Source organism: Bacillus rossius, chromosome 1 (assembly GCF_032445375.1).
Source record: "Bacillus rossius redtenbacheri isolate Brsri chromosome 1, Brsri_v3, whole genome shotgun sequence".
Classification (NCBI taxonomy): Eukaryota; Metazoa; Arthropoda; class Insecta; order Phasmatodea; family Bacillidae; genus Bacillus; species Bacillus rossius.
In genome coordinates, this window is record NC_086330.1 from 58377453 (window position 1) to 58391191 (window position 13739).

The following is a 13739-nucleotide window of genomic DNA, read 5'->3' on the forward strand; positions in this document are numbered from 1 at the left end:
CGCTCGCTCCCAACTGGCGTGGTTGTCGCCCTGCGCAGGTGCTGCTGACCATCATGCTGATGTGGGGCATCTGCGGCCTGCTCACCGTGACCGGGTACCTGCCCCAGGGCCACGCGGCGCGCACCGACGTCAAGATACGCATCCTCGACGACTCGCCGTGGTTCCGCTTCCCCTACCCGGGTGAGAATAGCCCCTTGCAGACGAGGCGGTCTGTTTGCTTCAACCTTTGAATATATGAATGTATAGAAGTCGCCAGCCCAGGTTAAAAATTCTAATACGGTTTTGAGGTAGTTGGTTAATTCACCGCCGCAATCGCCACCATCTCTAGGGCATCGACTTGTAGTGGTCCCTAGCGGACAAGTGTTGAACTCTTCAGACACCCCTTCCCCCTCCTGCTGAACGACATTGAGCTGCAGTGAATGATGGATGAGGGGTGCGGGGAATGACAGCGGGCGACAGCGCTGCGCTCTAACGTGTAAATAACAACTAAGACGATACAGGGCGTTAGGGCAGCGCACTGCAGCGGTGAAGTTTCCAAGCTGCTCGTCATACGCTTCTGAAAAACGTAGAGTAAATCCTATCCACTCGCGACATCTATACAGTATATATATATTCAAAGGCTTCAACCAAGTTGACCTGGCAACTTGCGGAATCTACTCCTCTCCCCAACGGGAGGTCAGTGCGATGTTAGAATCCGAGGAAGCAGGAGTAAGTAGGAGTAACGAAGGGGTACTGGGCCAATGTAAACATAGAAATGTAAACACAGCGCCAATACCCCTATGGGCGCCGCCATCTTGTTTCATGGGCGCCGCCATCTTGCCACGTGGGGACCGCCATTGTTGTTGACAGTGGTTACCAGGGCGCGCCGGTAGGCCGCCATCTTAGTTCAGCCTTTAGTTACCGAAGCGCGCCACCATCGCTCCGAAGGCGGGAATTGTATACAAAAAAACCTGGGCGCTAGGTGGATTCGATCCCGGGGACGCACCAACATTGTGGTTAGGAGACGGACGCCTTGACCACTAGACCACGAGACCATATGAAGTATGGGGAATTAAATAACGAACATATGCTTTAAAGAAGCTATGCCTAAAAGAAGCTATGTCTTTAAAATTCGAAAAAAAAACATACGTCTATAACCCCAAATATGCCTAACCGCCATTATGTTAAACCGCCATGTCTTAAAAAATGCAACCATACTAGCTATGCCTATAGACCCCACCACTCCACAATCGCCACCATGTCCAAATTTCGAAAAATAAATATGTATATAAACCCACACCCACCCCCACCCCCAAGTATGTCTAAAAGAAACCCCCGCCATACTAGCTATGCCTAAACCGCTATGCTTAAAACACCTGCCATATTGTATGCTTAAACCGCCATGTTTAAATGTCAAAAGCCCCACCACTCCACAACCGCCGCCATGTTGTATGCTTAAAACAATTGACGCCATGATGTATGCTTAAAGCAAACCCCCACCATTATGCTTAACCGCCATGTCTTAAAAAAATATGTCTATAAACCCCCCACCACTCCACAACCGTCATATCTAAATATGCTTAACCCGCCATGTTGCATTCGAAAATAAACGTCTACAACCCCCCACTCCGAGTATGCTTAATCGCCATATCTAAATTTCGAAAAGAAATAAAATATCGCTATGCTTAAATTAAAAAAAATACAATCATACTAGCTATGCCTAAACGGGTAACTTTCGAAAATAACCACCATGTTTAAAAGCCCCGCAATACCAGCTATGACTAAAACAAACATAACCTCAAAATCCTGCACAGAGAGAGCGAGATGTTGCCTGCTGGAGCGTCACTCGTAAACTGCGCAACTATAATCCCCACATCATAATATAAGCATAATAATGTCTTTAAAAACAACAGTGTGTGTGCAACTTGCCAAGTAATAAGCATAGTTACTATTACGTCGAGTAAAATAAGCATAGTTAAAATATATAATATTGCGTAATCATATTTAAATTTAATAATATTGTGTAATCATATTTAAAATTAATAATATTAATAAAATTATTACAAACATTGTGTAGTAACTGGCTCTCGGCCAATGTGTTAAGCATTAAAAACACCGTGCTGGAAGCGTGCGCTGGCGACCAGGAACGTGTTTACCTGCTGGGTGAGAGTGAAAGTGTTTACCACAGAGAAACAAGGTCAGGCTATCGCTGCGTACAGGAAAGGAGCAAGCACAAGGAATACACAGAGGTGGAAAAAAGAAATAATGTAGACAACACACGGGTAAAAAAGAATGTTGGTTTTATTATACTTTTGCTCTAAAACATGTGTGGCGGACAACTCTAACCCCGAAGGCGCGCGGTCGAGCAATCGCTGCGGCCTTCACGTTCCCGCGGTGGCTGTGGCCCACCCTCCTCCGTAAAGAACAGCTCCGCTAGCTCTCTCGGTATAATGGCTGACAATCATCACATATCGATACAGCCATCTCGTGTTGGGGAGATCTGCAGAACAATACATACGCAGTAGCTACAGCATACCCCAAGCGTGTAAAGAGAGAAAATAAATATGGGGAAAATAATGTACGTCAAGAATTGGAAATAGAAAATATGTTAACATTTATATTTTAAATAAATTACTTTAAGATAATTTAAAGTGAAAATAAATACATGTGTAAAAGAGATTATGTTAAGATATGTAAACAGAAAATACGTTAACGTTTGTATAAAATATGTTAACATTTCTTTTTTTAAATAAATTACGTCAAGAATTGTATAAATTACTTCTGTAAATTAAATTATATAAACATGTGTAGATAATAGATTACGTTAAGACTTGTAAAGAAAATAAATTACATCAACCTTTTGTAAAATTAAATTACATGTTTAAAACAAAATACGTTAAGACCATTCTAACTTTAAAAAATATTATATAAATTACGTTAAAATCATTTGTGTATAAAATACGTTAAAATCATTCTAGCTTTAAAAAATTATGTTAACAATCCTTTTTCGTACTGTGACATACCAATAGGTTATTCTCCACGTGCAATGGTGGGAGGATCGGAGCGCTAGGCCACCCCATCACTCGGTACGACAGCATAGCTGAACGTAACACTAGGAAAGGGCTAATCATGGTCCGGGGAAAGGCGTAGGTCCTTATGTCCCCAAGGCAGAGTGCTGACATCGTCTTCAGAAAGCCAACGCTTATCATCTCCTGAAGACAATGCTACCTTGGTCACACGCTCCGTAAACACAGTGTGGCCTCGCGATCGGAAATGGTGTTGGGTCGCGAGAACTCGTGAATTTTGTAGCAAGCATTCCAGGTATTGAGGAAACAGGAGTGAACGCAGTGCGCTGGCCTTGACTCCCTTCGCCTTACGCGTAGAAGAACCGTCCTCCATCTTAAACGCGTAAAGCTTCGGGCGAAGACCAACAAACTCCGTGATGACATTGCCAGCGGCCTCATCCTTCATCACCCCCGTTACACCCTTATTAACCAAGGGGAAGCGTTGCCCATTACCTGGAGCATAATTTGATGTATCGAAACGGGAAGCTAAATCGGGGCGAATCGAATCGTAAATATCGTCACACACAACGTGGTAAATTAACGAATCTGTGTCCGTGTACAGGAGATGCAGAGACTGTGGAGGGAATTTCTTTTGCATGTAATTATAATGGAAATCGTAGAGAACTAATTTTGATAAATCTAAAATGGCGACACCTGTGTACAAGGGTTTATCAAAGGTAATCGTCCCTTTAAGCATCTCTATGAGGACTAAACTCTCATCGATGATTCGCCGAGCCTTGAATGTCGGACGACCAATCAGCTCAGCCGCCCCATAAATGGAATCGTATCGTGAAACAATGCATATATCCTTATGCTTTCGCGTATTTTCCAAACTTTATCCGTACACAGAGTTCGACAGTAATTTAAAAAATGATTTCTCAAAGGGGTTCGCAGCCTGGGCACGACGCTCAGCATTAAAGGCTATATAGTCCCTCATCCAAGCCGCCTGCGCAAACCGCAGCACGCGGTGAACCTGGCCGATGACCGCCCCATACTGAACGTAGTGCCGCAGTGTTTTGGCATGAACAATATATTTAGTACGCGGCGCGAGAGTTAACAGTAATTTACTCATACGCCCGTTTGGCGGTACGCCATTCACAGGGGCCAGAGGCAGCTCTGATAGGCGATCGTGACATTCATCGGGAAAGGTCAAATCTACTTCCGCGAAAAATGATGTATCACCATCGATGTCAATGGTGTTGAAATCCCAACTCGTATACTCATCCCTGGGAACCCATTGGAAATTACCCACAGGAAGCTTATCCAACATTGTGTGAGCATACAGTGCGTTAACATCGAAATAACAGATGTACGAAGACGGAAGGCTCGGGTCGTGATTGGACATGTAGACATTGTTAGCTTTCGCGTGACGTCGACTTACGTTTGTAATACCTCCACGAACGGCAGACTCTAGGAAGAGGTATATGTCCGGGTTGGTCACAAGTTCAAGACGCACACCGGTTTTAATTAAAAGTGCATCCCATGCGAGCGAGGGAGCGGTAATGTAATGTGCGGGATCAAGCGAATAATGCTGTAGGCACACGAAACGGAAAGACTCGAATATATCGGCCAGCAAACAAGTATCCACCTTAAGGTAGCTAAGTGCGTACTCTTTCAAAGTGGCACAATGGAATACGTCCCAAGCCTTTTGAGCGTGAGTATAGTCCAGATCACTCACGTCCATGCCACTCATTACGTTATGGAACGCATCCTTTGGTGGTAGCGAGGCAGTCTGCAAATGCTCACTAGACTTAACAAAGTCATAGGGAAACACACCTTTACGCGTAGCTAACTGAAACTGTGCGTCATCTGGAAACATTGAACGGGTGAGTTTCAACTGATCCGGCGTGAGATTGCCAGCGAGAGTTTCCAGAGATGAATTTAAAAAGTTAAGTGAATCAATAAATCTAAGACGCACAGCGCGCACGCCTCCTTGCGCATTATCTGAGACATGTATGTATTTAGTAATACATTTGTAACTCTCTAGAGTTACGCCTAATACTTTGACCTCGCCGGGATTCTCCACAACAAAGGAGCCGTCCGGCTGTGCAATCCGCCGCGAAACCAAATGCTTCATTAAAAAGTGGGCATCATAATTTTGCAAATTATGGAATACCGCGACAAGCTGTTTCTTTTGCATCCTGAAAGCCAGGTTGCATTTCGAATGGGCATAACCACGTATTTCACCAGTCAAATGGCAGTGATCGAGCACCTTCTGCCCAGCCAATACCTTCTTACAGATATGGCAATGTGTTTGACACGCAAGCCTTGCAGAAACGGCTGGAGTCGGCGTCTTAATAGGAATGGTCTTTGAATATATATCACATACCCACTTTGTCATTGAAACTAATTCGGCGATCATTTCAGCAATACAATTATCACCCTCGAATTGCACATACCTGGTCAAAGAGCTATCGTATCCACACACTAACAAAATGCTGCATGCATATGGTACATGTTTGTTTACCCGTGTGGTATTAGATGTCTCATCACCGTGTAAACAGGTGGATATCGGCTTAAGGTATGACTCGGTGTCACAGTACGCAATAAAGCCGAGGCGATCCTGTTTTGCAATATTTGTAAATTGTAAATATTTATTCTCCTCTGAAGGGAAACAGGAACGCACTGCTTGATGCTGGCTGCAGAGAATAGTGTGTGAAGTTAACCTGTCTTCACTTGGGAAGTATTGAAGACAGCGCTCGCAAATCCATTTCTTACAATTACCTCGGGACAGTTGTGAATACAATAATCTGGACAGACTCTTAATTGTTACAAAGTGTAGGTGCTCTGCCGCGCCACTAGAACGAATCGCTAAAATATTTACATGTCTCGCTCTTCGCTCAGAGGATACGCGAAGAGGCTGGATAGAGGATACAGATTTGCCACTAAAACATTCATCAACAATACTCCCCTTACTGTCTACGCAAGCATAAACGTTAACGGAAATATTATTGTTCCTCTCGAATGTCTTAATCTGATGGAGAGTGGATGGGAAACTCAAACCAGACGTATTGAAAGCCACAAGTGGATCCGGATACGAACTGGCTCGTTTAACATGGGCTTCCGCCGGCATCACACCTGCCATAACGGCATACAGAAAGCAATGCTGCTCGGGACATTCAATATTGACACAAGCTTTCCTATTGGATAAAAACGTTGGTAATTTCGTGTGCGGTGCGCCAACGGTGAAAGCCCTATAGCTTGAAACATGTACATCCATGTTAATCAATAGCTGTAGAGCCCACCCACTGCCACGAGCAGCGAATTCGCTAACGTTCCTATTGACTTCCAGAATGAATACAGAATCGTAGATTTCCCCTACCTCATCAGAGAGCAGTACCGCGGCTGAATGGGTTGTAAAATGAAATGTCTCACTCTCGCCTCCCTCCACACATTCCTTAACAAATGAAGCCGAGAGTGAAATGTAGACTTTAAAAGGGCGTACCAAGACGGAAGTTAAGGCCAGAAAGGGAACCCTACATCTCTGTAGAAACCGGTCCAAATCGGGATCAATAGACTCAACATCATTTCCGATCCGAAAGTCCACTATCCGGTTAGCAAAAGCAAAGTCCAAGATAACACTCTCCAGGGGAGGCAAGTCGCCAGCTTCACGCGGCTCCACCCCGGACGCCCGCGCGCTGTCGCGAGTGCCCGACGTGGAAGCCTCATTGGGACGGGGTCGCTTCGCCTCGGGGAGAGTAGACATGGCGAGGAGGGGATAGACGGGAAGTTACGTTCAGCGGTACAAATAATGTTCTGGAAACATAAAATAAACATGTATTAATATTAAAGGAAAGGGTTTTAAGTGAAGCCCTTAAGCGTGACTGAGCGCAAACTATGTGTCGCCGTAAACATGACTGAGCGACTGTGAACATGTTACTCTGCGCGCGCCGTAAACGCGACTGAGCGCACCCCCCTCCGCTCTGTGTTGTCATGACAACGAGCCTTTCCCCGCCCCGCGGTCGGGGAGGGGAGCCCGCACCGCGGTCGGGGAGGGAGTCCGCCCAGCCGGCAGTCGTGGAGGGAGCCCGCCCAGCCGACAGTCGGGGAGGGGAGCCTGCCCAGCACAGCCAGCGGGCGGGACCGTGTAGAGACGTAGAATTAACACTAGCGGAGGAGACTTACCTCACGTAGCATGCGCCGACATCAAATGCAAGCAATCGCCTCCCGACGGCGGTATTTATACATGCCCAGCTAGGTCAGTCCGGGTTGGACACACTTTCACCACACGTACATCACACGGACGTTTTCCGTCTTAAGACAAAATTTAGTGTGAACACATTAGTTGTTTATATGGTTAGCAAGGTCATTGCAAGGTCACGAGTAAACACATTAGTGTGGTTTGCAAGGTCATTGCAAGGTCACGAGTAAACACATTAGTGTTGTTTGCAAGGTCATGAGTGAACACATTTTCATAAAAAATATTTATGTGGTTTGCATGGTTACGAGTGAACACATTAGTGAGGTTGTCAGGGTCAAGTAGAAAGAAAAATACATCGAGACATTTTTTTTATGTTTTTAATAGCCCACACCCGTTGGAATAGAGTTACAAACTTGTTACATTGAAAACAATTTACGTATAAAGATATTACACCGAAGACAATAATACGTATAAACAATTTTACGTATAAAGTTATTACACTGAAGACAATGTTGACGTATAAAATAATACAAAACAATTTACGTATAAAGATATTACACTGAAGACGTGTTTACGTTTAAATGATATTACACGCAAATTAAAAAAAATTCACTGAAATCAATTTACGTATAAATTAAAATTTACATTGAAAACAATTGAACGTATAAATGGTAATACGCATAATTGATATTACATTGAAATAAATTATATTTTCTTTAATAGGTCTGTAAGTACTTTGCGCAGTGCGGTTCTGACAATGTCTAACACTCTTTCGTCACTGCTCACCGCTGGACCCAGGTCGCCCTCATCATGGCCCCGCGCTCTGCGGGCGGAAGGGCGGCGTCGGCGTCTCGGCTCTACCGGCGGCGGTGAAGTCTGGCTGCAGGCGGGCAATGGCGGCTGCATCTCGAAGGTGTGTGCGTAGATGTGGTATATTGTGCGCTGCCAGGTTGGCAACGCACGTCCGGACACACAGTTCCGGGATGGAGGCTGGTGATACGCGGCCAAACAAAGACTGAGGGCAGTTTGTACATTGTAATCCCAAGGTTACTACATTGGCGACGAGGATGGGATTGGTTTCTTTGCGTGCATTACGGCTCGTGTAATGTTCAGAAAGAATGTCGGGGTTGAAAGTTGAAAGTTTTACGCCCGGCGAGGACACGTGGGACTCGTATGTCGAAAGGCTGGAACAGCTTTTCATCGCAAACGGCGTGGGAGACAAGCCAGAGGATCAAGTTAAACGACGTGCAATCCTTATTTCGTCTGTAGGGAAACAAACGTATGAAGTGGTACGCAATCTGTGTGAGCCCAAGAAGCCATCGGAGCGCACCTACAGCGAGCTAGTCACTTTGTTGACGAGCCATTTTTCTCCACGGCCGTCTGTGATTGCCGAGCGTCACAACTTCCACAAGTGTGTCCAACAAGAACAGGACACAGTTTCAGATTTTGTGGTGAATTTAAGGAAATTAACGCGCTCTTGCAATTTTGGTACCTTCTTAGACGCCGCCTTGCGTGACCAGTTTGTGGTAGGGTTAAGGGACAGAAACATTACCCAGCGGCTTTACCTGGAAACCGATGACCTCACCTTCGAAAAGGCAGTAGGCATAGCAGTTCAGCATGAAGCGGCCGTGGAAAATGCAGCCCTTCATGTAAATGTGCCGAAAGTTGAAATTTCACACGACTCGGCGGAACAGACCGAGGGACCAGTAAATGTACACGTGGTGAAAACACGTTCGCGGGAAGATGGCGTCAAAAACCAGGGAGGGGCCTGGGTGTTTGTGCTGTGGAAATGTTACTCATTATGTGCGTGACTGCAAGTTCCGTAAGTACAAGTGTAATAATTGTAAACGTATAGGACATCTTAAACGAATGTGTCCGAACTTCATGTCGACTGATACAAAGGACCGGACCCGTCATAATTATGTTGTGCGTGAAGACCCTGATTGCCAAAGTGTACACACGTCGGACGAGGATTTTGCGTCTGTGTTCCATTTGTGTGGGTTGGCAGCCAGGTCACGACCTTGGGTTATGGAGGTGTCGGTGGGGACGTGGTGCTGGATATGGAAATCGACAGTGGCGCGTCCATATCCGCTATTTCAGAAAGGCTGTATAGGATGCAGTTTTCAAAATACCCCTTGTCTCCGACACGGGTTAGTCTCAAGTCTTACACGAACGGTGTAATACACCCATGCGGGACAATTACAGTACTGGTGCAAGTGAAATCGAGCAAGCCCAAGAAGCTAGATTTGTTTGTAGTTCCAAATGGAGGCCCTCCACTTCTTGGCAGGGATTGGTACGATGCTTTAGAGCTGCCAAAACCGAGTCTCAACCATATCAGGGCCACTTCAGATGAGGACAGGTCAGTGCTGAGTGTCATTACCAAACAGTACCCTACCTTGTTCGATGACGGTTTGGGTACGTTCATTGGAAGTAAGGTGTCACTGCATGTACGTGAAGGGACAGCACCAGTCTTTTTACCTGCTAGGCCCCTGGCCTTTGCGCTTAAGAGTAAGGTTGATAAAGAGCTAGACAGGCTTCTGGGGTTAGGTGTACTTCATCCAGTGTCATTTAGTGAGTGGGCCACCCCAATCGTTCCCGTTGCAAAACGTGATGGTACGGTCTGTATTTGTGCTGATTTTAAGATCACAGTCAACCCTAGCCTTATTGTGGAACATTATCCTTTACCGCGAGTTGATGAGTTGTTTTCCAAGCTGCAAGGGGGGATAGAGTTTTCTCAAATTGATCTTTCCCAGGCATTCCAGCAGTTGCAGGTCGATGAGAAGTCGCAGGAGCTGTGCACTATCAACACGCATAGGGGATTGTTTCGGTTTAGCAGACTCCCTTTTGGAATAGTGTCTTGCCCCGCTATTTTTCAACGCACAATGGAGCAAGTCCTACAGGGGTTAGAAGGTGTTGTGTGTTTTCAAGATGACATTTTGGTAACAGGCGCTACCAAGGAAATTCACTGGCGAAATCTTCATGGACTGTTACAACGTCTGCAGGACTCTGGTTTCAAGGTAAATAAAGCGAAATGTGCATTTTTCCGTTCATCAGTCTCTTTTCTGGGGCATAGGGTAGATAAGGAGGGGTTGCATACGAGTAATGACAAAGTCAAAGCAGTAGTAGATGCACCGCCACCTCATAGTGTCAGCCAGTTGAGGGCATGGCTAGGTCTGGTTAATTACTATGCCCGTTTTCTGCCTAACCTAGCCACGGTGTTGGCACCTTTACATGAGCTTTTGAAAAAGGATCATAAGTGGGTTGGGGCACAAAGCTGTGATTCTGCCTTCAAAGAGTTAAAACAGCTGATTGTCTCCTCACATGTTGTCATACACTACAACCCGGATTTGCCAGTTCGTTTGGCATGCGATGCGTCCCCATATGGTGTGGGAGCAGTCCTAAGCCACATCCTACCCAGCGGGGAAGAGAAGCCAGTTGCATTTGCTTCTCGCACCTTGTCGTCTGCAGAGAGAGGGTATTCTCAGCTAGATAGAGAAGCCTTAGCAATTATATTTGGTGTTAAAAAGTTCTTTCAGTACTTGTACGGCCGAAGCTTTACCCTGATTACCGATCATCAACCATTAACACACATTCTAGGTAGCCATTGTGGTATTCCGCAGCTCGCTGCCAATAGGCTGCAGCGTTGGGCAGTGCTTCTTCAGGGTTTCGACTACACAGTTCAGTACGCCAAAGGTGATGCCAATTCGAATGCTGATGGCCTCTCTAGGTTGCCACTTCCAAATGTTGAGCCTTCTTCAACCCAATTTTCATATTTGGATGTTGGAGTGTCAGAGTTTTTGCCAGTGACGCCTCAGGAAATCAGGCGAGAATCTGAAAGGGATGGAGTGTTAGGTAAAGTCATTAGGTGTCTTAGAGATGGTTGGGCCACGCAACTGTCCGACACGCTCAAACCGTTCTATGACAAAAGAAACGAACTTGCACTAGAAGGGGGCTGCGTTTTGTGGGGGCACCGGGTCGTCATTCCCCAAGCCTTGCAGGATCGAGTGTTGCAGGAGATGCACACCAGTCACTTTGGTATATGCAAAATAAAAGCCTTGGCACGTTCGTATGTATGGTGGCATCGGATAGACAAGGATTTGGAGAGGGTAGTTTCTTCTTGTACCCCATGCTTCCAGAACAAGTCCTTGCCAGACAAGTCAATCCTGCTGCCGTGGGCGTGGCCCGACCGACCTTGGCAAAGAATTCATGTGGATATCGCCGGTCCATTCATGGGAAAGCATTTCCTAGTCCTTGTGGATAGCCATTCAAAATGGCCAGAAATCAGTGTTCTTCCCAGTATTACGTCGGATGCAGTGATAACACAGTTGCGTTGGTGGTTCGCTGTATACGGGTTGCCAGAACAGCTAGTTTCAGATAATGGTGTCCAGTTCTCGTCGGAAGAGTTCAGTCGTTTTTGTAAACACAATGCCATAAGGCACACGTTTTCACCTCTGTATCACCCTTCCTCAAACGGTCTGGCGGAAAACATGGTCAGAACCTTTAAAAACAAACTCAAGTCATTGGTTCACTCTAATGTTCCGCTCAACACAGCCTTACCCCGCTTCTTGTTGAGCTACAGAATAACCCCCCATACAGTCACGGGGGAGTCACCTAGCAGTTTAATGTTCGGTAGGGTTGTTCGTAACCGTTTGTCGTTGCTAGCCCCGTCTGTAGCTAACACTGTTGCAACTCGCCAAATGGGTTCGGTGGTCTCACGTTCCACCCTCAGGAACAGAGCTTTTGATGTGAATGACAGTGTTGTATTTACTGTTTATGCACGTGGGAAACAGAGTTGGGAGAAGGGGGTGGTCGTTGGCAAGTTGGGTCCACTCACGTACAGTGTGCAAGGGGCCAGTGGAGTCACCCATCGCCGCCACCTAGATCAGCTTCGCCCCCTTCCGCCGTTGTCGCAGATGGAGGCAAACACGGTCAGCAGCAACAACATGCGGGTCAGTGGTAGAGAAGCACAGCTGCCACCCTGCCACCAAACGTCCTCAACTTCGGAGCCTACAGGCGGCAGGGCAGCACTGACAGAAAAGGAGCCACAGGAAAACGTGATGGAAAGTGCAGCTGGCAGTGTCCAAAATGAAGAAAGGAGTAGGTGTAGTGATGCGGAAAGCGGGTTTAAGGGGTTTGTGCTAGGGGAAGACAGTGTATTCGTGAGTGGTGATGCCAGTAGTCAACAACGATACCCCAAAAGGAACAGGGTCCCCAAAAAAATGATGAACCTGTGATGTGTGTGAACATACATTTCTAGTAGTACTCTTTGTCCATGTGTCGTTGTTTGTTTGTTCGCTACTATGGGTAGGAGAGGAGTGTGGTATATTGTGCGCTGCCAGGTTGGCAACGCACGTCCGGACACACAGTTCCGGGATGGAGGCTGGTGATACACGGCCAAACAAAGACTGAGGGCAGTTTGTACATTGTAATCCCAAGGTTACTACAGTAGACCTCTGCACTTGTTGCGGGTAGAGTTGTATCAGTGCGTAGCATACTAACGCAGCACTCGCCGAAGCCGGGGCAGGGAATCACTTCTAGAGGCAGGTCTTCCGGTCTTGGGTTGTGTATATGTTTCGAGTGCACGGTAGAGTCACATTCTTCCGTAACATGTCTCAACGCGCCCTGACTCCACTCGCTATACTCTACACTGCCTATGCTTGGAGTTACATCTGGATACGTGTTCCGGGGATTAAAGCTAGCCATCTTTACACCGTCACTGTTTCCGCACGACTGTTCACGCACGGACCTGCGTGTCTATTTAAAACAATATTTACCAGATGAATAATTAATTGTATTAAGCAATCACGGCATTCGGAACAGTTCATTGCATGATCTGTTACTTGGGTATTTAGATACGAAGTCATTGGGATGTTGTTTACTCTGGACCACCGAGCTATATTTATACCGACATCTCGCCGCTTGCGGTGACCTTGAGGCCTACCCCTCCTCTGACATTTCCGCCTTATCATTGCTCTCGACAATGTTTTCAATCATCCATGCTCTGAGCAGCGCTGCGTTGTGGCGCGACGATACCGGTCTTGTGCCTCTGCGGTTGTTGCTGTACGTTTTATCTAATAACTTTAATGATGGGCAGCCATATTCACTTTGAACGTTCACTATGCGCATATGTTTGCGACAATGTTTAGCTAGCCAACGTTTCTGTTCGGCTCCGGCGACCATTATAGTTCCACTCAGGTGTGCCGTCAATATGTTTGGCAGGCTTGTGTAGGGAAATATTCCGTCTTCCCATTTCAGATTGTGGAAGGTGTTGGTGAGCCACGTGTTTGTTTGTTGATGTTTGCTAATTAAATGTTCCCACGCAAATGGTGGTTGAAACGAGCGCGTAATCACGTTCCCTTCCGCATCTGCGATGCTAACTTCCTTAACGATAAACCCGTGCTGTGAGAAGAAGCCTTGGAGGTTAACACACTTCGCCATGGTGGCTGAGACACGACTGAACATACATCGCGTTTAGCTCATTATTTTAATACTTTGATCCCTCGGGTTGTACGATACTAATCTATCGTGTAGAATAATTGCGTATGCCTGTGTTA

General features: G+C 46.3%; 1 protein-coding gene across 7 annotated transcripts in view; it reads left to right on the forward strand.

Moving 5' to 3' along the window:
- LOC134536506 (solute carrier family 23 member 2) overlaps nucleotides 1-13739 on the forward strand; it is a 156912-nt gene that overhangs the window by 112294 nt on the left and 30879 nt on the right. For all 7 annotated transcript variants that reach the window (XM_063376245.1, XM_063376230.1, XM_063376255.1 and 4 more), the window contains exon 7: nucleotides 39-180. In XM_063376245.1, coding sequence (XP_063232315.1) covers nucleotides 39-180 — 142 coding nt within the window. The remainder of the gene's footprint in view (nucleotides 1-38; nucleotides 181-13739) is intronic.